Consider the following 23,548-nt stretch of genomic DNA (forward strand, 5'->3'; position numbering starts at 1 on the left):
GATGATAGAATTAGAAAAGTAGAATAATAACAATTTTGTTTTATTTGTTTTAAGCATTGAGAGTAATCCCCATGGAGGCTTCTGCCACTGCAAATCCTTTTGTTAAAAAAACAAAAAACAAAACAAAACAAAAACCACAAAACTTTATTTTGAGTTAATTTTAGATTTGCAGAAAAGTTAAAAAATAGTACAGCCCATTCTCCTGTACCCTTCTCCCAGCTTCCTCTCAGGTCAGCACCTTCAGAACCATAGTGCAATGATCAAAACCAGGACATTAACCTTGGTACAGTGCTCTTGAACTGAACAACGGGCTTTATTCGGATTTCCCCAGTCTTTGCCCTAATGCCCTTTTTCTGGTCCAGCCTCCCACATTGCATTTAGTCATTCTATCTCCTTAGTCTCCTCTGATCTGTGACGGTTCCTCAGTCTTTCTTCATCATCTGTGACCTTCACACTTTGGTGAGAACTGCTCATTTTGTGGGACTGACGTTTGTGGGGAACCATATTAGTTCAAAGAAATACTTCATGGCGATCTTCATGGTATTGCTCCCAACCCAGCTAGCTGCCAACATTTTATCTATTGTCTTTACCAACACTTTCCTTTCTCATAAAAGCCAGACTGGGCTATATTTCATTCCTGATCCTTTTACCTTCGAGTGCACTTTGTAACCAAGAAGCTTTCGTTCTACATTTGTTCTCATAGGTTCCTTGTGCATGTTTGACTTTTTATTTTGAAATAATCAACAGATTTACAGAAATGTTCCAAGAACAGTGCAAATACATTTTCTTCCTGCACTGTCAGGGAATAGGTTGCTGCCATGATGCCCATGACCCCTGCACACTGGAGTGTGTGTTTCCAGTGAACAAGAGAGTTTCCTCTGTCCCCCCAGGACAACCCTTATAGTCAGGAAGTGACATTAATATGCCACTACCATGGAATCCTGACCTTATTCAAGCTTTATCAGTTGTCCCAATAATCTATAGAAAAGGATGCAGGCCAGGATCTTGTGTTACATGTAGTTATGTCCCTTTGGTCTTTTCCCCTGTGACAAGCCCCCATTTTTCCTTGACTTTCATGACCTTGACCATCTGGAAGATCACAGGCAGACCCCTCCATTTGGATTTATCTGATGTTTCCTCACAATTAGATTTCCGCTTTCATTATCCTCAGTACTTTTACTTATCTGTTCAGTTTTCCTTGCACCCCACGTATACCCGATCCTCCTCCCTAATGTGAACCCCTTTCAACCCTCAGCCCCCACTCCCATCCCCCACCAGGTCACTGCTGGCACAGCTCCCATGTGATGCTCTCTTGCCCAGAGCCAACTCGCCCTCCTCCATAGATGCCCCCTCAGGGCTGTGACATCCCATGCTGAGCTCCCACTCAGGTGCCTCCCAAAGGTGTTTGAATGTCTAATGGCCTGTCTTGTCCGTTTTGTATTTAAATTATGGGGAGCAGATATTATGGCTTCTAGTAAATTGAAGTGCAAAGGTTGGGCATTTTGCAGGTTTCAACAAGTTTACCCTCAGGCCCTCACAGCACTCCCTTCTGTGTTGTATATGAATTGGATAAACAGCACTCCTACAACTGAGTGAACAACAAACCCCGGAGTCCTGTGGGCGGGAAGAAACTGCCCATGGCAGCATATGTCCATCCCCTGGAGACGTTGGCTGTAATCACATGCTCCTTAGTACTATTGAATTGTGTGACGTTGGTCACCCTCATAAAAAAATCAGCCAGGGTCTTGCTAGGGTGTGCAGTCCCCCTGCCCAGCCCCCGCCTGGCCCTGGGTATAAACAGCCCTTCTGGGGCTCCCCGCCGCCCCCAGCTGTTGGCTCTGTCATCATAGCTCCTTGGATGTGTGGGACGCTGAGGTTTTTTAAATGACGACAACCTAGCTCTGCAAATATGGAATTTAGCAGTACTAAAAACAATTTTTAAGGGGCACCTGGGTGGCTCAGTTGGTTAAGCGTCCTACTCTTGATTTCGGCTCAGGTCATGGTCTCCCTGTTGTGAGATGGAGCCCGGCGTTGGGCTCTGCGCTGGGCGTGGAGCCTGTTTAAGATTCTCTTTTTTTTAAGATTCTCTCTCTCTCTTCCTCTCCCTCATGCTTCCTTTCTACCATCTGGCTCAAACGTTGGACTGCATAATGTGTTTTGGGGCGTGGTACCACAGGAATGGGCCAGCACTACTCAGCCTTGAAAATTGCAGGCCATCTGCAATTGCCATGAGCTGGGCTCCACGTGGGCTGGCTGAGTTGTCAAGTTCACTGTGGCCAAGTGTCTTTTCTCATCAGTAGGAAGTGCAGCTGTGGGAGCGCTGAGTGTCCAACATATGAGTGGCAGGAGAGTAAACAAGATCTCAGTTATGCTTCAGCTTCTCCCAGTCTTGTGACGGGAATAACCCAGTATTAGCCCAAAGAAAACTACTCAGGGCCCTGATCCTGCACACTGGCACCAGTGGGTCACCACCTTATTGGTGATCCTGAGAGATAGGCCTCCTGGGACTCCTCACGCAGGGACAAAGCATGTCTGCTTCTTGAGTTAACCCACATATTCTTCACATTCCCCTCTGGCTAAAATCTGCAACAGGCCTTTAGGGTAAAGACCAAACCCGTGCAGAGCGTTGAAAGCCCAGTGCGCATTGTTGGAGCACAGGTTGCAGTCCAGTAGCTCCGAGCTTCCTGGCATTATTGTACCACCGTGCTGGCAGCCTCTGACTTTTCCTCTTGTTTTAGAGATAAGCAGAGTGAACCTCTGGAGAGAGCAGGTCACACCCCAGTAACCCACAGCCAGGCTGCGTGCTGCCCTTCCACACCCTGTCCTGGCTCGGAAAGGGAACCCTCCCTGTGCCTCCCAGCCCGCACCCACCAGCCCCAAGTGCCATCTGTGTCCCCACTGCTCTCACTGCATCCATGATGGCTCTGGGCCTTTGCCATCTGTCTCCTCCAGTGAGCTCAGGGTCCAGGTGTACTGTGTTCTATGACTGTCCTGGTACCCGGCACACAGTGCCATGTACCTTGGGTTTTTGTTGAATGAAGAACTGTTTCTGGTGACTGATACCTATTAATTGAAATCCTTTTCATCCTGTTCACCTTATGGGGTTCAGGAAGATTGTGTCCGCAGCCTGACTTAGAACACAAGGCTATTGTTCACGTCATCCTGAGAAGAAAGCCATCCTGTGTATAAACCCTGTGTTGGCAGACATACCTGGAAGCACTGCCTCACTTCACTGCCTTCCAGTATCTCCTCTGGCCTGTGGGAGGGACACTGGAGTATCTTCCACACCAGGGATGTCTGGGCATCCCTGCCCGCAGAGCTCTCTGAAGGCCAAGGACCGCCCCCCCCCCCCAGGAGTGTACCCTCCCTCCTGCGTCCTTCCCTCTTCTTGGCGTCTAGAGGAGCTGTCCTAAAAGAACAAAATAAAGCATGTTTGAAGAGTTTGGGATTTAGCTGGGAGGACCAAATACTGGCCCGGTTCCTTTCCTGAAACCCTTGGGGCTAAATGCATTACAGAATTCAGAATTGTTTGGATTTTAGGCATGTTGTGTTGATGATTCCTGAGGCAGAGCCTGCATTCCAAAGGTGACATTTAGCACCAGAGCAGGAACATTCTTACACACTGGTTGGGTCAGGCTTTGCCTCCAAATGAACTTGAGGGCCAACTTCTGGAAAAACATTGGCTCTTGGATTGTGGATGGACAGGCAGCTTAGACCCAGTGTGCAGAGGAAGTGCCCTGAAAAGCCACCTGGCATCTTGGGCAGTTGACCCAGGGACCTGCTTTGTCTTCTCCACGCGGTCACTGTCCCTGTGCTGGTCGTAAGCGCACATCTATACCTTGGTTTGGTCGGTTCTGTGCTTACTGTCTCCTGAGAAACGAAAAGTCCCGGAGACCTGCCTTGGCCAGCCTTGCTCGTGGGCCAAGGAACTGTCTCTGCTGCAGGAGCACAGCTGGCTGCCTTTCAGAGACGTAAATGTAAATAATAGATAACATAAGGGAACGTCTTGTTATTTCCTGACCACTGTTCATTGGCCTGGCGAGGACCTGTCAGGCTTGAGTAATCCAGCGGGCTTTTTACCTTCATTTCCCTTTCCTTGTCAGCCAGTTGGGTCTGTTGCAATTGCAAATTCATGATCTTGATCTTGGAGTTATAGGTTTGAGCCCCACCACATTGGTGTGGAGATTGCTTTAAAATAATACACATCTTTTTAAAAAGCTCAAGAACCTGAAGGGTTTTAGTTGCAGGTGCACCTCCAAAAAAGAGTGAGCCAGGAGCTTTAAGGCCTTAGTATGGACCCAGATTCTTGGAAAGCACCCCTTTCTTGCAGAGTCTGTTACCCTGTTCAGGTTTTTTCTTAGGGTTTGGCCATTGACTAAAATGATCTTGTGCTTTTGTTTCTGGTCTGCAGGGACAACCTTCACCCTTTGAGTTGGTCACATTTCCTGTCCTTACCTTGCCCGTCTGTCCCTCCCAGGCTCCTCTCGCATCCTCTCCACCAGCACTTGAGGACAGGGCTGAGGAGAGGCCTCCCTGTCCATGTCTGACTTGCCGCAGCGCTTCTAAAGGGTCCCCAGTATGTCTGAGTGTGCCAGGCAGTCTGGGGAGATGCTTGTTATCAGGTTAAGGAGGATTCTTTCTATTCATGGTCTGCTAAGGGTTGTTGTTTTGTTTTTAAGATTTTATTTTTAAGTAATCTCTCCATCCAACATGGGGCTGGAATTTACAATGCTGAGATCAAAAGTTGCATGTTCCACTCACTGAGCCAGCCAGGCACCCCGGTTTGCTAAGGGTTTTTATCGTTAGTGGCTATTGTTTTTGTTGTTGTTGTTTTGTTTTAAATATTTTATTTATTTATTTGACAGAGAAATAGAGAGCACAAGTAGGCAGAGCGGCAGGGAGAGGGAGAAGTAGGCTCTCCGCTGAGCAGGGAGCACAACTTGCGGATCGATCCCAGGACCCTGGGATCAGAAGCGGAGGTTTTTCTCCTTTAGGTTACTGTGATGATTTACACTGATTTTCATTTCCACTGATGATTTACACTGACACAGTTTGAAAACATCTGTATGCAGATATAAATCCTCTGGGCGACGATTCATATATTTATGCACATACATGTACGTAGATGCTGTTGGCTTCGGGTTGCTGGTCATTTAGTTAGACAATTAGTCATGCATCTCTGCATGAATGAGGCTGTGTCGTGATTTCCTTATGAGCTCCTGTCTTGAGGCCTCTTTATGGTGAGTTTGGCTTTTCCGGGGTCTCTTCTCTGCAGCAGTGTGTTGAAGAAAGGGGCTCTGTCTTCCTTGAGAGCTTGGTAGTCATAAAATGGCCTGGTGGCCTTTTGGGAGAGGTTTCTTAGCAGAAGTGCCTATTTCTGGAACATGATTCTGTGAGGCCAAGCATGTTCCAGGGAGCTGGGTGGTGACAGCAAACCAGACAGTGATGGTCTTTAGCGAGCAGGGTAGTCTCACACAACAATAATAGAGACAGACCTGCAGCTTCAGGGCCTTGAGTAGAAGTGGGCCTCTACCTGCCTGATGGCACATCTTCCCTTCCTTGTTGGGAAAGAGTCTCAGAAGCAGGAATGGCTTGGTGCTCCAGGCCAGAGAGAAGCTATGTTGGAGCTGAGTGGGTGAGGGGAGCAAGCCGCAATGGAGGATGCCAGGGAGCTTCTCAGGGCCAGATTCTGAAGGACATGTGGGACTCGGGTTCCCTTGGGAGAGTCAGGTCACCTCCTGTTCTTGCCCCTCACCTTCCTTAGTGTCTCCCTGGGCCTCCTGCTGGTCGTCCCGCTGTCCTGGTCTCCCTCACCTCCATGCCACCTCCTCACACCGCCCAGCCCCCGCCTGCATGCACAGGTGCCCCTTCCTCAATCAGGCCTCTCCCAACCTGTCTGTCACCTCCATGGCCCCCCAGGCACTCAGAAACCCCACTCCTGTTCCCATACTATTGCCTTGGTTGAGGTGTCCTTTGCTGGGCCAGGGAACCTGGTCTTCCTCCTCTGTGAAGGCTTGCCTGAACTCCTTTGCTCCCAGAATCCAACACAGCACCCACAGCCTGTGTTCCTGCCACATTCGCCATGTCACCGGGCCTGCGTTCTCAGAGTTAGAGGGGCCTGCCTCCCCAGTAGATGGATTTTCCCGTGGGAATGGATCACTCTTCTTTAAAACGTGGTCCTGCTCTTCATTTAGCGTCTCTGCATCCCCTTGATGGGAGCTTATGGAGTGAACCTTTCTACTGCACACAGGACTTTCTCTCAGTTTCTTATCTCCAGGATCCAAGAATCTTCCATAGGGTTTTTCCAGATGACAGCCCCATCTCTGCCGCAACACTGAAGACAATAATGATGCAGAGACACAGGAATCCTGCAAACATGGGGGAGGAAATAGGTTTACTCCCAAGAGGGTCACTTCTGGACTGTTCCTATGGAACCCCAGAGCTTGGATCTGAGACTGGGACATCTCAGGGACATGTCAGAGCTTCTGGCAGTGACCCAGGCTCAGTCTGCTCTGGCCTTGAGGAGGGTTTGGCTCACCACTGCCCAGTACCAGTGTGAAATACAAGCAAGATGAAGTTCTGGGAAAAGGAAAGGGAAAATAAAGCAGACATACAAAATAACAAGCCCAAAAGTCTCATTCGATTCAACAGACAAAATTGCTCCATCACATTGCTACAGAAGTTTCTATGTGCACCCTCTTCTGTCTGTATGGTCTTCTCCGTGGACAGGTGACAAACCCAGATGCCACCTTTTGAGGAGTCCTGATCTAGGTTGGAACTGAACTAAACAAGCTAAAATCCTTTGGACTGCACCCATATTAGAAGGGAGAAGGATCAAGAGGGGTCCCCAAGGAAAGGGCATTTGAAGGCAGTAATACAACCGTGTTGACCTACCTGGACCTGCACGCTTACAGGTTCTTCTTCAGGTACATATTAGGCTCCATGACATGCCTATTCTGGAGCAGAGATCACTAGACCATAGCGTTGGGAAATAAAGTTTTATTGGAACACAGCTGCTCATTTGTTTACTCTTGTCTGGGGCTGCTTTGGTGCTACAGGATGACTGAGCAGTAGTGACAAGAGACCCCATGGCCCCCAAAGCCCAAAAGAGTTATCTCTGGCTCTTTACAGTTTACAGATCTTGGTGGGAGGAACTCGGCCTCTGGAGCCAGGAGCAGGAAAGTGGGTGAGGGAGGGCAGTTCCAGAAGGGCAGGGTTGGCAGAGGTTTTCTGAGCTGCAGGAGGGAAGAACTGCGATGGGCTACAGCTACAGGTAGGGACACTGGGGGCATTGCGGGGGGCCCCAGCCTGTGGCTTGATGGGGTGTTCGCAGCAGCGGCTCCTTAACCCAGGCATTAGGGCTCAGAAACTGCCCATTACCAGCAACAATTGCCACTGACCAAGTCTGGATCAGTCCAGTTTCTGTGACGGGGCAGGAAGGTGCTGGTCCTCTCATCTCTGCAGTCAGAGCCCGCCAAGGAGTGTGCATAGTCTACCGGGTCCCCCGGTGAGTGCGGAGTTAGTCTGGGAAACCTCTGGCCTATCAGCTGAAATTACCCTGATAAGAAAAGACTCCTGGGTCCCATGTACACACTCCATTGGTGTCCGTCCTGAGGGAAGGATGTGGAGGAGACCCAAGAGATAGGAGCGACGGAAGCAGAAAGAGCAACCACAAGCCCCTGGGACCTCCCTATAGCTGGAGTTCCTTGAGTTTTGTTGTTGTTGTTGTTGTTTTTTCTTAAACAATTGGGTCCAGGTACAGAAGATGATTTACCACCTGCCACCCCTTTCTATGTTCTCCAATATCAGAGGCATTGTGTGAGGGAGGACACACTCTCACAAAAGATGACGGTGATTGCTGGGGTGAGCCCTTTGCCAGAATTCCTTGTAGAATTCCCTTATTACCTTTGCTTCTTTGACTGCAAGAGAAGCTGGAGCCAGTCGAGCTCAATTCAATCCCAAGAATGAGGACAGGAGCGCTAACCTCAGCCCAGGTCTCAGTGACCACACTGGGTCTGCCCCAGACGCCCTGTTCCTGCCATGATGTATTGGCAGGAGAACCCCAGGCTCTGCAGCTCCCTGGGGGCGGCAGAAGCCACTTGTCACCCCAAAGCCGCAGCTTATGCCCAGCACTTAGCCCTCACTAAGGGCTCAAAAAAACATCACAAGGTTTCTGGAAGCAGGAAGTCCCCAAGCTTTTCTTCCTGATGATTATTCTCACCCATGACTGCAAAGACACTGGTACTGTCACTTCCAGACTGGCACTATGGGCAGATGGATGTGGGGACTGGTGTGACCAGATGAGGGTGACTGTGGGTACTCAGCATGTTCTCAAGACTCTTGAGCTCCAGACCCTAACCATGAGGTCCCAGCAGCAGGCTTGGACTTTCCGTTGTCCAAGGGCCCCTCAGAAAGCAGTTTAGTTGCCACCTGTCACTTGGCTTCAGTGCATCTTTCTATTCCGAGTTCTCTCAGCTTCATCCTTCCAGACACTGGGTGGTGGAGACCCCGCTGTGTGGGTGAGGGGGGCAGGCTTCTGAGGGCCTAGGGCCCTGCCCATTGAGGGCAGCAGGGAGGAAGGGAGGTCAGTGTTTTGCTGAGTCCTGCACCCTGGCAAGCTCCAGGTCAGGCAGGCCTGTCCTGCATCATCCCATCTCGTTGGGTGCTCAGGGCAGCTCCATTCACAGCTGGGAGCTGCAGCCTGCAGGGTGACACATTCACAGCCATGTGGTCAGGCCAGTTAGGGGCATCTGAGGTCTCTGCGGCTCAACTCATGGGTTAGACTTCCTCCCATGTGGGTATGGGCCCTGGAGATGGCCCTCTCCAGTCTCCTACCTTGGCACAGGAGGAAGCTGGAACACAGTCTTGCTGCCAAGCAAGAGCACTCCTGAATGGGCGAAGGGATAGGCAAACAGGATGGGGGCAGTCAGGGTGAAGGAGGCTTCCCCTCTGAGCCTTCCGTCTCCCCCAGTAGCCATGTCTTTGTTCCATTAAGGAGAGAAAAATGAAAACAACTTGGGATCATGTTCCTATCTTAATCTGCTTGGGGATTCCTAAACAACAGACATTTATTTTCTCACAGTTCTGGAGGCTAGAAGTCCAAGATCAAGGTGCCAGCTAATTCGGTTCCTAGTGAGGGCCACTTCCAGCCTTGCAGACAGCCACCTTCCTGCCTTGCACTCACATGGAGCTTGGGGGAGTGGGAGGGCTCTCTTCCTCTTCTTGGAAGGCCGCTGTCCTAGGGTGAGGGCCCCACCCTTACAACCTCATTCCATCTTAATCACCTCCTCACAAGACTTGTCTCCAGATGCAGTCACACTGGAGTTAGGGCTGCAACGGGTGAACTAGGGGGATGCAGTTCAGCCCATAACAGTTCCATATTACTTCTTTAAAAACAAACGTAATGTGTTGATATTCACAATTTCCTTTCATTGTTTGATTTACCAGGGTTTTTATCGCTTTCAGTAATTTGGGAACAGAAGGAACTCTGGCTGTTGGCCTGGGTGTGGGTTTGGGGGGCTTTGTTTTAGATCCTACCTCCTCCTCTAAGTGCCTCAAGCAGACAGTGTCCCTGAGCTGAGCTCCTGGTCCCCGAGGCCTCCCAGTCGCCAGTTGAGGGCCCTTGAGGGTGCCCAGGAGCACATCTGAGATGCTCTGGAACAGCCTACCGGAAATGAGCTTGTTGTAATTGGTGGTAATGAGTATCTAATGACCATAATTAGGCCAGTTACAGTGCCTGGGAGGACAGGGTCTTGGTGCTGAGGGAGAGACAGAGCTGCGCTGCAGAGCATTGGCGGAGGGCAAAGTGCACTTTTTTTTTAAGTTTTGCTTTTACTCAAATATGTACATTTCCAAAAATGTCCAGTCGTAAAGAAATAAAGCCTGTAGGGTGTGATTGCTTACCATAATAGCATGGCTAACACCACAGGGCCTGGGGTATGACAGGCATGTTGTCTCCTTATTCGTGGACATCTGGATGGTTTCAGTTTTTCCAAAATTACGAACAGTAGAGGTAGTGTGGGCATCCCGTAAATATGGCATCTATAGGTGTCAATGTTCTTGTAGGACAAACTCTCAGAACAATAATTTGAAGATCAAAGGATATGCACTTTTTCATTGTTAATCAGCACTTCAAAACTCACCTCCAAAAAAGGCAGCACCAATACATACCTATAGAGAAATGTGAGAAAAGGCTTGGGTATTCTCTGTGATTTGAGAATTTTCATTTGAGAAAGATAAGTTCCATGTGTTTTTTTTGGTGTATTTTGAAAAACCTTCAACACTCGGTATGGTACTCGGCTTGTAATGGGCTCCCAGATGTCTGCTGTTGGGTAAAGAACAGGAGAAAGACTGCCACACGCCCTGCAGGAGCCCAGAGTTACACACGCAAACGTGGCACACACAGACACACTTACCCTCACGTGCGCCCATGCCTCTGGTGCACACACATGCCTTCACTAAGCCTCGTGTTCCAACCTGATCACTCCTTTCCCTAACTTAACTAAGCCATAATGGAAGGTGAAGAGGTAGCCTCTCCCCCAACCTGGGCATCAGAGCATGCTGGGTCCTGTGTGTCCCTCTTGGCCTGCTCCTGGTCCCCCTCCTGGACCATAGGCACTCGGGGGACAGCTGCGGAATAAACCTGATACAGCAACAGAGTGTCTGCTGTGCTGTCAAAGGGCCATGTGCAGGGCCCAGCAGAGGAAAATTTCACGAAGGTGAGTCCCTGAGGGCCAGGTGTCAGACTCTAGGTTTTATCCGAGGGTGCCCGGGAGTTGTTGTAGTCTTTGAACAGGACTGGAATGATGAACACAGTGTTTGAAGGTGCTCAGCTTGCAGGTGTGCACGATGGATGGGGCAGAGAGGGGGATTTCCTCTGCGAATCGTGGAGGGGAGGGGTGGGGTGAGCGCAGCAGGACCCAGGAATGGCATTAAGGGAGAGGATGGATGGTGAGTTGATTGAGGAGGTAGAATCAACAGGATTTGAAAACAGAGGGACCTGAGCAGGAGGGCATCCATTATCTACTCTGGGCAAAGAGAGATCAGTGGAGCAGGGGCCTGTACCAAGACCAGGCGGTACAGGTTAATTGTAGAGCAGACTTAGGGCCTGTCCAGGAACCCCCAGCCGCTTAGCTGTAGCTGGCGTCTGCAAGGACCGGATGGGGGGGGAGGTGCACCCCAGGAGCCCCATCCTGGTTGAGTACGGGAAATAAGATTCACTTCCGGTGCCCTTGAAGATTATGTAAGGTTGTGATGGAGGCTCTGATGGAGGGTCCCTCTCCCTCAGCTCTTTCAGAAAGCACCTCCCTGTGACCCAGTGGGACTGCGTTCCCACACATGAAGAAAATTCCTACAAGGATAGCTTTTGAGCTCCTTCAGTTTTCACAAGTAAATCTGTGACAGAAAAGGTCAATCCATGGGGCGCCTGGGTGGCTCAGATGGTTAAGCGTCTACCTTCAGCTCAGGTCATGATTCCAGGGTCCTGGGATCGAGCCCCACATGGGGCTCCTGGCTCAGCGGGGAGCTTGCTTCTCCCTCTCCCTCTCCCTCCACCCCTGTTCATGCTGTCTCTCTCTCTCTATCTCTGTGTCTCAAATGAATAAATAAAATCTTGAAAAAAAGAAAAAAAGAAAAGGTCAATCCTTTGTGCAGGGATCAGGAAAGGGACAAGTGATACATAAATATCTCTGCTAATAGGGCTCCACTCCTTTTTCATTTGAACATTTAAGTCTGTTAGTAGCTGATAGTATTAAAGGAGCCTATTCCCAAGAAAACACTTTAAACTTTTTCTGGGAAGTCAGAACTAGATGGACATCATCACCTCCTTCCCAGTCCCCTGCCTCCTCCCTCCCCTCAGGGCCACTCCCCCGCCCCCCATGATCATCCACCTGTTTCTTTCTCTGTAGTCACAGGCACTTCTGTCACTGAAGAAACAAACAAAATTCAGCTCCTGCAAGACCACCCTCCTCGGCTCTGAGCCTCACTCTGCAGCCCCTGCAGCAGGCTTTCCCTCCCTGCACTGCCTGGCTCCCACAGTCCTCTGGAGCTTTCTAGTCAGCTTCTATCCCACCAGACCCTAACCTTTTACAGAGGTTAACAGCGGTCTCCTAATGACTAAGCCCTTCACCCCCGTGACTACTTCTGGTTCTTCTTGACCTACCTGATCATTCTTTCCATCTCCTCCTTTGCCTATCCCTTATGTTGGTTTTTCAGCATTCAGAGGCCATGGCCTACTTCTCATAAGTAGAGCTGCGTGCATGCACAGGTGGATACGTACAGATGTCCCAAACACACCACATGCAGATGACACATGAATATCTGTCTCCCACCCAAACCAGTCCGTCCATCCCCACCTCCCAGTAAGCAGCTACCTCGAATCTGTGCTTGGCTGGGTCAGGGACTCAGGATGGGTCAGGCCACTCTGCACACTGTGCTTGGGAGAATGTGGTGCCGTCCGTGGCGCTGCCCATATGAACTTGGGAGTTGCCCTGGCCTCTTTCTCTCACACCCATATCCGGTGCTCAGGGATCCTGGGGACTCTCCCTCTGGCTGTCCTGTGTCCACCTGGACAGTGGCAGCTCTCCCCACTGTCTCCCCTGCCAATCGAGCCCTGCCCCCCAACGGGCCCCCTCTCTCAGCCCAGCTGAGGCCCAGCCTCCCAAGTTTTAGGGCCAAATGTCTTGTTTTTCTGTTTAAAATCTCTAAGTGGATTAGTTCATCTTTTCTGGTACCCTCTAGATCAAGCTTTTCCTCTCTGACTTTTTTTTTTTTTTTAAGATTTTATTTATTTATTCGAAAGAGAGTGAGAGAGAGAACATGAGAGGTGGGGGTCAGGAGAAGCAGACTCCCCGCTCAGCGGGGGAGCCCAATGTGGGGCTCGATCCTGGGACTCCGGGATCATGACCTGAGCCGAAGGCAGATGCTTAACCGACTGAGCCACCCAGGCGTCCCTCCTCTCTGACTTTAAGGCAACAGTTCCCCTCCCTGACACACATCATCACAACAGATGCACACCAACACAGCACTGTACCAACACCAGGCTGCTGTTCACATTCATGTCCATGCCTCTGCTTGTGTGAGTATCTGGAAGTGTGCCCTCCCCTCCCTTCTAGACACACGGCTCAGGGCTTCGGACTTCTCCAGTGCCGGTGCCACCCCAAACCTGCCCCGCCCAGGCCTCCCATGGGTGCCTGGCTGTGGACTCTTAAGTTCCGCCCACATGGCTACGCTGAACGGTGGCCTGTATGCACTCCCTGGACTGCATTCCTGTGTGGCACCTGGATCACCGTCAAAGTGGGTAACTTGCTGTCTCTTACCAGATAAAAGGAAGCCTTCCTTTCCCCTCAGGGGTTCAGATATGATGCCAGTGCCGATAACCTGTTGTGGTTGTTTTCCCTCGGACAGCGGACACTGATTCGGTCTCATCTCTCCTATCTAGTGTTAAGCATCCATGGCATTCAAGAAGAAGGTCCCCCCAGTGCTCAGCTCATGAGGCTGGATAACATGCTGCTGGCCGAGGGGGTATCCAGGCCGGAGAGGCGAGGAAGGGGAGGATTGGCGGCAGCGGCCAACACAGCAACACCAGGTGGCTGTCCAAATGACAATAGCCTTGAGCACTCTGACTACAGGGCCAAGCTGTCCCAGATCCGACAGATTTACCACTCTGAGCTAGAGAAATATGAACAGGTGATCTTTCTGCATGGAAGAGTTTCTATCATGTGAATGCGCATTTGTCAAAGCAAAACATGGAACGCTAACCACCTTTCTTTTGTGGCATAGACCAGAGACTACATGCACTTGGTCTCACGGCAGAGGTGGCCGATTTTGCTGGAAACCCTTTGCATTCACTTCTCAGTAGCCAGCCTGTGTGGGAGCTGCAGGGGGGCGGCAGGTGGCTGGTCCCGCGTGGAGCCCCGAGCCAGCCTTCTGGGTAGTCACAGGCTGGCACATGTGTCCCCACCCCAGGCCTGCCGTGAGTTCACCACGCATGTCACCAACCTCCTCCGGGAGCAGAGCAGGATGAGGCCCGTCTCGCCCAAGGAGATCGAGCACATGGTCAGTGTCATCCACGGCAAGTTCAGTGCCATCCAGATGCAGTTGAAGCAGAGCACCTGCGAGGCTGTGATGACCCTGCGTTCACGGTTCCTCGATGCCAGGTCAGGCCCTACATACTGCCCGTGATCCCAGGGTTGGCTCTTAAGAAGAAGAACCAAATTGCAGCTGGCTTGGGTTTAAGTTCTGGGGGACTCCCAGCCTGTCCCGGGGCTCCAGCTGTGGCCAGGCGTGCAGCCCTCACACAGCCTCTTGGGAGGCGATCAGAAGTGCTGACCTTGGGGCACCTGGGTGCTCAGTGGGTTAAGCATCTGCCTTCTGCTCAGGTCATGATCTTGGGGTCCTGGGATCGAGCCCCACATCAAGCTCCCTGCTCAATGGGGAGTCTGCTTCTCCCTCTCCCCCTGCTTCTGCTCTCTCTCTCTCAAATAAATAAAATCTTAAAAAAAAAAAGCGCTGACCTCTAGGAAATCACAGACGGGGACACGGGCATCCCTAGAGGCTGGGGTGCACACTGGCTGAGGCTGAGAAGATGGGTCTTTGCAGGCGCAAGCGGCGGAACTTCAGCAAGCAGGCCACCGAAGTGCTGAATGAGTATTTTTACTCCCATCTGAGCAACCCTTACCCCAGCGAAGAAGCCAAAGAAGAGCTGGCCAGGAAGGGCGGCATCACAGTCTCCCAGGTGATGGGCCTTCCTGCATGGAGGAGGGGGAGAAGGTCGTGTCCAGTGAGGAGGATGCCCAAGGAAGTTTATTAACTGTGTGGAGCCCGTGGGTGGAGTGTGAGGTCCCTGAGGCCGCATCAGTGGAGTGTAGAGTCTGGCCGTCAGGACCGAGCACACACTTGTATCGCAGGGATGTCGTGTGCTGCGTAAGAGAGCTGAGCATGTGTTAGCACAGGAAGAGAAAAACAACTTGGAGCAAAATTAGAACTGAAAATGATAGACTAGCTCTCATGCCAGAGTACCAGTTCAGCTGTACTGGGAGAAGTTCGGATGCATGCGTGCTTGATTGTTTCTCCAGCGGTCCAGAGCGCGTGGCCAGGGTTGTGCAATACCGGGCAACATCTGTCTCCACGTGGAGGGTGGGTGGGGGTACAGATTGGAGATGAAACCTGGACAGCCTTGGGAGGCCCTGCAGTCTGGACCTCCAGCGTCCTCAGTGGAATTGGGAGCAAGGGAGGGGAAGCGGAGGGGAGAACCCAAGAAACATCTCAGAAGGTTTTAAAGTGGGAATGGTGAGTACAGGCGGCTCACGAGGCAGGATCAGGCCGCACCCCCGGGGCAGCAGCCCCCGAGCCTCTGGCAGCAGGGCTCACGGCGCTAATGCTAGGTCACTGATCATCACCCACTGTGCACTTGAAGGGGCTGAGTTTCCAGCCCAGTCTGGCTGCCTCCAGAGCCCATGCCCTTAGCCAGAACTGTGTCCCAGCCCCGGCCAAGTCCAGCTGCGACAAGTCCAGGGGGCCCCTGGTAGCAGAACCTTGCAGGTGTCGCGGTCCCCCTGACTTCCATCACCCTGGACTGCTCTGGCGTCCTCGGCACCGAGGCCAGCGCTGAAGCAAGGGGCACACCTCTGGGGCCTCAAGGCTCCGAAGAAGCGTGAGGCGCGGCAGCTTGTTTGCCACCTCGTGCAGCTGAGGAACAGCCCGATTCGTTTCAGGCTCTGGCGCCTCTGGAAAGCAGATGGGTGTTGGGTCTAGACTTCATCTGAGGAGAGGGTCAGTTGCCAACAAAACTAGGCACGTTCCAGTGACTTCTCCTCTGTGCTCAGGCCCTAAGACTCCCCCCCCCGCCACCCCACACACACACTGACCAGCAGCAGAATTCTGTGCCGGGAGCCCCTTCCCCATGGTGGCGGGTCCACCAGGTCTCAGGATAGCATGAAATGGCCGACAGTTGAGGGGGGACTCTGAATTTAGGGTGCAGATGTGCAAGCTGGGAGGTTCACCTAAGGAGAAGGTAATGGGGGCACCCTGAGGGCAAGGGGTGTCACACATGAGGCCACAGACGTTTTCAAGATAGAATCAGCTGCCGCTGCAGCTGAGGCCCGAGGGAGAAAGGGGCAGGGTTGCCAAACCGTGGACGGGGAGACGGGCGGAACCTGCAGCGGGCTCGGCCAGATGGGCCTGAGAGACTGGGCGGGGGCGGCTGGTGGCTCCGGGCCACACTGACCGAGAGGATATCTGAGAGCCTGGGCCATGTCCGCACCTACTTGAGGTGCCCGTGTTGGGGTGCTCCCCATGGACAGGGCGGACACTGGCCCGGGACCAGCTCTCCCCCAGCCCCTGGGTCTCCCATCTGCTCAGAACAGGGCCAGCCTCCCTGCCTCGCCCACATGGGAGGCTTGCTGTCTGCTCCCTCTAAAATGCCAGTTGAGTTACCATGGAAAACTGCTTGCTGCCATTCCTCTGCAGACTCAGTTCCACAAAGACGTTCCAGCACATTCCTCGTAGGTAGAGGGAACCAAGTGCTGCTCTGGCCGCCCTCACACCCGGGGGCAGGCAGGAGGAGACACTGCGAGGGGCAGGAGCGCACACGGGGCTTTCTCATTTCATGGCTAACAATGGAGAAGATAACGTGGAGCACCTGGGTAGGCACATTAAAGAAATACATTTTCAAAAAAGAAAAGGTCATCAAAACCCTGCCACTGTTATTTCTGTTGGTTAAACCACACATACGTCACTGCAGGGCCCCAGGCCTTACTTTGGGATATTGAAGTATTTCCCGTTGTGCCCTTCTCCATAGGAAGGAGCTGGCCCAGGGGCTCACTGATTCTGCCCCCAGGGGAAATTTTCATTGTCACAACCCTTGGGTGGGGGCTGCTGGCATCTGGGGGTGGAGGCCAGGGGTGCTGCTCAGCACCCCACAGAGCCCAGGACGGCCCCGCAGCTGAGAACAACCCCAGGGAGAAGCCCTGGCCTGGTCCTGGAGCAGGTTTGGGGTCAGCTGGGCTCAGCCCCGCTCAGCCCCGGGGCTCCTGCACCTACCGAGCCTGCTGGCTTGTAGGATGGCTGTGACCGCAGCTGTCCCCAGCTGCTCCGAGGATGTGACAGGCGCTTAGCTCAGTGCTTGGCTCCTCCCCGCTGCCCTGTCAGTTCATCCGTCCGTGTCATCCTTTGAGAAGTTTCCTTAGACTGAATTCCCAGGAGTGGGGTTACTGGGTCCCTGGGGACACATGGCTCCCTGGCTCTCACTTTCCCCAAAGAGCAATCCAGAATTTAGTCTGTTCCTGCCCCTGCAGGGAGTGGACGCTTGGCTCTCCACACGTCAGACGTGCTGTTTCCTTCCAGCTCCTTCCCGCCCCCATCCCAGCAGCACCTGGTAGGACAGGCCAGCTCGGGGTGACCTCCAACCACTGTGGCCATTTCCCTGGGTCCACGATTCAGTCAGCACCGGCTTCTCGGTCCCAGCCTCTTGCCTGGCCCCAGCGCTACGTGTTGCCACTCAGAGATGTTCCTCCTGGCCATGGGAGCACGGGCACCTCAGAGAAAGCCCACCATATGTTCACGTTATCTCATTACTGGGTCAGCTTTTCCAGCGACTTCTTTCTCTGTGTGTCCATAGGTCTCCAACTGGTTCGGCAACAAAAGAATCCGATATAAAAAGAACATGGGGAAGTTTCAAGAAGAGGCTACCATTTATACGACTAAAATGGCAGTCGACACCACCAAAGTCGGGGGCCTAGGGAGCCAGGCTAGCTGCCCATCAACACCCAGCCCCGGTGAGTGAGGCTTCCCAGCCCAGGGACTGTCCTTCATGCATGGCCGCTGAGCTGTGCAGGAAGGGGCTGCAGGAGACCTTCTCTCTGGAGCTGAGGCCGGTGAGAGCTGCATTCCTGGCTGAGGGGCTGGCAGATCCCACCTGAGGAGCCTCTGTAACTTTGGGGCTGGAACACTTGTCCTGACACCTCCCACCCCTTCTAGGTCCCTCTGGTCCCTTCCCGCTGACCAGTGCCGGGGATGCGCTTATCACCCTGCAGACACTGGCCTCTCTCCGCCCCGCCCCTGCAGGAGGCAGCTTGCGGTCCCAGGTGAGTCTCAGGGCACAATCCAAGGATGCCCTTGAGGTCCCTGACTCAGTGTTGGGGCAGAGATGCAGAGCCCAGGTGGGTGGTGGGTCCTGGGAATGGGCCATCTTGCCAGCCACCTCTCAGCCTCCACAAGGCTCTCTCAGAGGTCCCAGCAATGAGGAAGGGCCCACTGGGTACTTGGTCTGTTGTCTTGATGACTACAGGTTGGCGGAGTGGCCTCAGGGGCATGGCTCTGTGGGGCCCGCTTTGCCAAGACCTGTGCCCTTCACCCCCAGTCCCAGGACTCAATAACTCCCAGTAGCTGCTGAGTGGTGGGCCCGAGGCAAGGGCTGTGGCTGTTGGGAAGGAGCCCTCCCTCCCAGCGGGCGTCTGTACCCTGAGTGGGGCGAGGAGACAGGCAGACAAGGCCCCGACCATTGGAACACGGAGCCCTACTAGGCTCAGACCCTCCACCACATCAGTGCCTTGGCCTTGCCAGCCTACTGTCCCCTCACCCGGGGCCCAGCTAGGCCAGAGTGAAGATCCATTTTGGTGACTGGGAAGAAAAAGCCAGGGATCACGGGCATCTCAGACATGCCCTCTGGAACTTTCTTAGGGTGTCAGGCAGTGTGTTGGGCTAGCCAGGATTGGGGGACCCCCATCCCTCTCCTGGCCCCTGGTGCCTCCCCAGCATCCTGCCATCTGTCACCGGGGCCTGGCCCACATGCAGGGTCACAGGCACAGCTGAGATGTGTCCATGCGGATGCAAGGTTGTGTGGCATCGGCAAGGCCTTAGCCCACCTTCTTCTTCACAGGAGTGTACCCTACAGTGCCGGCTGACCCCCCACTGATTTACCCGCAGCCCCTAGTTGGTGCAGGAATGGATGCCTGCTGGTGCCATTTGGCAGGACCTGGTGCAGGGCGATGCATGTGCCATCGCCACGGTAACCCTACAGCCCATCGTGAGCACCGGGGCAGAGCAGGGAGCTCTGGTGCCACCAAATGGCCCAGCCTCATCTTGCTCTGTGCCTTCCTGGGGCCCAGTGCCTCAGGTGTGATGGGTGGGGAGCTGATAGACTAGGTCCATCCTTACCCCTAGAACCAGCCCCAGGAGATCTGGAGCTGCCTAAGTCCCGATGGGGTTTCCCTGCACCATGAGGCAGGGTCCTATCCTCCCCACAGAGTAAGTGGGAATGTCCTTGGTCTGGTGCGGACACCCCTCCTGTGCTGGAGGGGGGCACAGTTGCTCTTTCAAGAGAGCCGTCCCGAGGGCTGAGGCTGTCCGGCCGGAAGCTATCGCCTCCACCCTGTGACCCGAGGAACGTCTGGGCTGCCCTTTGGCTTCCAGTCCCACGCCTGGACACTAGCCTGTCACCCCTCAGTCCTGTGGACGGACCTGTCCCTTCACCACCCACGGCCTCCTTCCCGGAACACAGGCCTGCGGGTGTCCATCGAGGGCAGGGTATCCCCCTGAGGTCGGTGCTCATCCCAGCCACTTCCAGTCGGAGGGGCCAGGCACCCCCGTGTCACGGGATGAGGCAGCTCCCTCAGGAATACAGCAGTCTGTCCGTCCGCTCACCTGACCCTGGCCTCTGAAGTGCAGGTGCCGTGGCAGCACCGGGGGACACGTGGCAGGGAAGAGCTGAGGCGGGGAGGGGCGAGGGGCAGGGTCCTTGGCCTGGTGGGATCCGATGAGGTAGAGGGCACTGGCCGGAGGGCTCAGCCTGTAAGGGAGAGTACTAGAGAGAGGAAGGGAAGGAGGAACTCGTGTGGCCTCCTGCCAGCTCAGGAGGAGCCGAGTGAGGGTCACATGCAGGGTGTGACGTCTGCACACCTGGGAGCAGGTGGCTCGGACAGAAGCCACCCTGCAGCGCAGCTTGGGAAGGGGAGTGGCCCTGCTCTCGTGGGCTGCAAAAGGCCTCGCCACGGAGCAGACTGCCCTCGAAGAGCCATTTTCAATGATGTTTTCCATTGCAGTTGGGGGGGGGGTCCTGTGGACAAATATCCCAAGACCGCATGTACCCGCCACTGTCCCCACACCGCAGACAGAGCCCCTGTGCCTGGGAGCCGTGGCTGCTGCCCTTCTGGCTGCCCAGCCAGACCCAGCGTCCAGCCGGGTTTCCAAGCCCTTCTGGCTCACTGCCTCCAGCCATGATGATTCAGGGACCGTCATCAGCTCCAGGCCGGACTGGGTCTGTCTCCCCCTCAGAATGTGCAGAAGCCTCGGCTGCACCACAATGCCACATCAGTCCTTGACCAGAGCCCCGGCAGGTGGCCAGTGGAGGCCTCTTCGTGCTGGGGAAGGGCGTTCCCGTCAGGGCTCAGGCGGCGAGGCCAGCTGTGACCCAACAGGGCTCCTCAGTCCCTCCGCTGGCTCCTGGCTCCTCTTCTGGGTTCTTCTCGGGGGATGTGGGGGGGCGCCATCCGTGGCCTTCTGATGCTCAGTCTCTGTCTTTCAGGCCCGGGGCGGCTGCCAGGGAGCCACCCCCCCAGTGTCCACCGCTTCACCTGCTGGAGACCCCGGCATTGTCAACTCAGACGCATCTAATTAAGTTTTGGGGACGAGCAGAAAAGCGGACCGGGCGGCCTGCCGTGGTTTGCGGGCACTCGAGTCTTTACTGTGCGTGCAGCTGATTATTACCTCAAAAACCCAGAAGCGCAGCAGGCAGCAGGCGCCATCCTTTGCTTGCCGGCCGGGCCCTGAAATGGGCTGAGATGCTGCTCATTTTCTCAATTCAGTTTGGTTTTTTAATAGTAATTTTATGCTAAGACTGTGAATTGTTTCTTCTAGGACTTGTCACAAATTCTCCCATTAAAGTTTTGGACTTATTTTCACGTCGATGTTGTTCACACCAGATTTGTTCCCGACGATGGCAGTGCGGGGCGGGGCCGCGCGGCGCGGTGTTGGCGTCACGGTTCTGTCCTCTCCTGTGTCCCTTCGTGCGCCGGCACCCCGGACACTGCCTTCCCCATTCTCTTCTGTCGCCTCATTCCATATGCTCTTGATTTCCGCCTGCGGTGAGCTCCGAACTTCCCTGGGGGTTGGGTTTGTATTTTTTTCTGTTAATAGAAGTTCTACCATTCTCCACTGACACCCTGGCCAGGGTTTTCCTCCAGTGAATGAAGCGCCAAGGCAGGAGCCTCTCGGCCTCGGCGTTGAACATTTAGCTGGTTCCCATTTTACGGCTGTGGCCCACGGTGCCGCTCAGCTCGGTGTCTCTGTCCCTGGCTGGGTCTGCTCGGGTGGCAGCTGAGGATCAGCCCTGCACATGCTCTGGGCTTTCCTCCTCGCAAGGCTCAATTTGGGTTTTCTGTCGTCTGCGACCGGAAGGTGGCAGCTGACTCGCTCCCCTTTCCGAGGTGCCAGTCCTCAGGTCCGGCCAGCCCGCCTCCTGGCTTCCTGCAGCCCGAGATTCACTGACAGACCAGGGGCCTGCTTGAACGAAATGACATTCCAGAGAAAAAAAGAATAAACATGATCAGAAGTCTGGGGTGGGCTCAGGGCCAGCCTCTGGGAGAAGGTGCCTTTTTCCCCTTTCTTTTTTGCTTCCTTCCTTCCTTCCTCCCTCCCTCCCTTCCTTCCTTCCTTCTCCTTCCTTCCTTCCTTCCTCCCCCCTCCCTCCCTTCCTTCCTTCTCCTTCCTTCCTTCCTTCCTCCCCCCTCCCTCCCTTCCTTCCTTCTCCTTCCTTCCTTCCTCCCTCCCTCCCTTCCTTCCTTCTCCTTCCTTCCTTCCTTCTCCTCCCTCCCTCCCTTCCTTCCTTCGAGCACAGTGGGTGGGGAGGGACAGAGGGAGAAGCAGACTCCCCGCTGAGCAGGGAGCCCAACTCCACCTCGATCCCAGGACCCTGAGATCATGACCAAAGGCAGATGCTTAACCCACTGAGCCACCCAGGCGCCCCTCCCCTTTCTTTTTATAAATTGTGGTAAAATATATGTAACATAAAATTTGCCATTTTAGCCATTTTAAGTGAATCCAGTGGCATGGATTACATTCACAATGTGATTGTGAAATCACCACCTGTATCTAGTTCCAGAACATTTCCTTCACCCCAAAGGATACCCGATCCCCACGAGCAGTCACTCCCCAGCCCCTCCCCCAGCCCCTGGCAAGCACCAGTCTGCTTTCCGGGTCTGTGGACTTGCCTGTTCTGGACGTTTCCTGTCAGTGGAATCATACACTCTGTGGCCTTTTGTGACAGGCTTCTCTCACTCAGCGTCAAGGTTTACGAGGTTCACCACGTTGTGGCGTGTGTCAGGGCTTCCTTCCCTTTTATGACAATAGCCCACCGGAGAAGGTAGCTTTGAGAGGAGACCGTAGGGCGGTGAGCCCGCGGGCGTGCAGAAGGCGGGCCGGGGAGGCTGGGCTCTGGCCCAGGTGCCCACACAGCTGGGGCGGGCGAGAGGGGCCAGCCGAGCAGTGGGCGCCTCGGGGGCTGGGTCTCCACAGGCCTCCCAGCTGTTGAGCAGAGAGCCGACTGCGGGGGGCGGGGGGGGGGTGGTCAGCAGGTCCTGTGGTCACCCGGGGTGGGGGAGGGTGCAGGCAGGGTTGGGCGGGGTGGGGGGGGGACATACCTGACTTGCTGTTGAGTGGGAGTGGGGGTGGCCTGAGCCACAGGGAGAATAGCTAGGATGCCAGGGGGGAGGTAGCTCGGCGGTGGACCGTCAGGGTCGGGGTGTCTGTCATACAGCTGGGTGTTTTGGTTGTGTTCAGGACAGAGAAATGCGGAAGTACGGACGAGAGAGGACGTCATGGAAGACAGAAGGCCAGATTTCAGGAGCAGGAGAGGTGACGGCCAGGCGGAGCGGCGTGCGTTGAGTGGGGCGATGGGACCACCCAGTGCTTCGAGAGAGAATCAGACCCCGGAGCACAATCGGGTGTGGAGGAGATTCCCTGCGAAGATGGCCAGGGGCCGCGCCACGTGGGAGGGAAACTCCCACGAGTTGGCCGCGAGCCCTGGGGAGGTCTTGGCGGTGGGAGAAGGTGGGATGCGCCAGGACAGGTCGTCTGGGCAGCAGAGAGGTGTGAGGGAGAGGCGGAGGGTGCGGGCGTGGAAGCCAGCGAAAGCCTGCGTTCCCCGGCAAACAGACAAAGCTCGACTGGCGGCTCCCGGGCTGGCGCAGCCGCCCTCCCACGGCTCGGCCTCCGCTCACGGGCGCCCTCTTGTGGCCACGGCGCGAATTCGGACCGTGCTTCTCTGGGGCACAGGCCTGGAGCTGGGTCTTTTGGGGGATTTTTAATTTGAACGAATACCTTAGCTCAAATTCTGCACATAAAGTTGCACTTTATTAACATTTTCTATTGTGCTATTCAAAACCGCCTAGGGGCGCCTGAAAGGGGCAGTCTGTTGAGCCTCCGACTCGTGTTCTCTGCTCAGGTCTTGATTTCAGGGTCCTGAGATCGAACCTCGAATCAGACTCCCTGCACAGCGCGGAGTCTGCTTGAGTTTCTCTCTCCCTCTGCCCCTCTCGCTCGTGCTCTCTTAAAT

General features: G+C 54.3%; 1 protein-coding gene and 1 long non-coding RNA gene across 7 annotated transcripts in view; one reads left to right on the plus strand and one right to left on the minus strand.

Annotated features, from left to right (window-relative positions):
• Window positions 1-20,897, plus strand: part of PBX4 (PBX homeobox 4) — a 34,107-nt gene extending 13,210 nt beyond the window's left edge. The window contains exons 3-8 of one of the 3 annotated variants that reach the window (XM_028087095.2): window positions 13,439-13,686; window positions 13,966-14,156; window positions 14,599-14,734; window positions 17,618-17,774; window positions 17,977-18,083; window positions 20,522-20,897. In XM_028087095.2, coding sequence (XP_027942896.2) covers window positions 13,439-13,686; window positions 13,966-14,156; window positions 14,599-14,734; window positions 17,618-17,774; window positions 17,977-18,083; window positions 20,522-20,614 — 932 coding nt within the window. In that variant the 3' untranslated portion in view covers window positions 20,615-20,897. Of the gene's footprint in view, window positions 1-13,438; window positions 13,687-13,965; window positions 14,157-14,598; window positions 14,735-17,617; window positions 17,775-17,976 lie in introns of all 3 variants that reach the window. The other 2 variants (XM_028087096.2, XM_088028829.1) reach the window with 2 other exon arrangements.
• On the minus strand, window positions 14,637-23,177 carry LOC114196417 (uncharacterized). Of its 4 annotated transcripts, none has more exons than XR_015769477.1 (5): window positions 22,635-23,177; window positions 22,206-22,537; window positions 19,642-21,495; window positions 17,041-17,625; window positions 14,637-16,639 (listed from the first exon to the last, which is right to left on the minus strand). It is a non-coding gene; the product is annotated as an uncharacterized LOC114196417 (long non-coding RNA). The 4 variants fall into 4 exon arrangements; XR_015769472.1 differs by having other exon boundaries at window positions 14,637-15,725; window positions 16,435-16,639; window positions 17,041-21,495; XR_003606678.2 differs by having other exon boundaries at window positions 14,637-16,001; window positions 16,435-16,639; window positions 17,041-21,495.
• Window positions 23,178-23,548: the final 371 nt, after the last annotated feature.

This window comes from Eumetopias jubatus, unplaced genomic scaffold (assembly GCF_037043125.1).
Source record: "Eumetopias jubatus isolate StellerSeaLion01/CBP00866 unplaced genomic scaffold, mEumJub1_p1.0 scaffold_1, whole genome shotgun sequence".
Classification (NCBI taxonomy): Eukaryota; Metazoa; Chordata; class Mammalia; order Carnivora; family Otariidae; genus Eumetopias; species Eumetopias jubatus.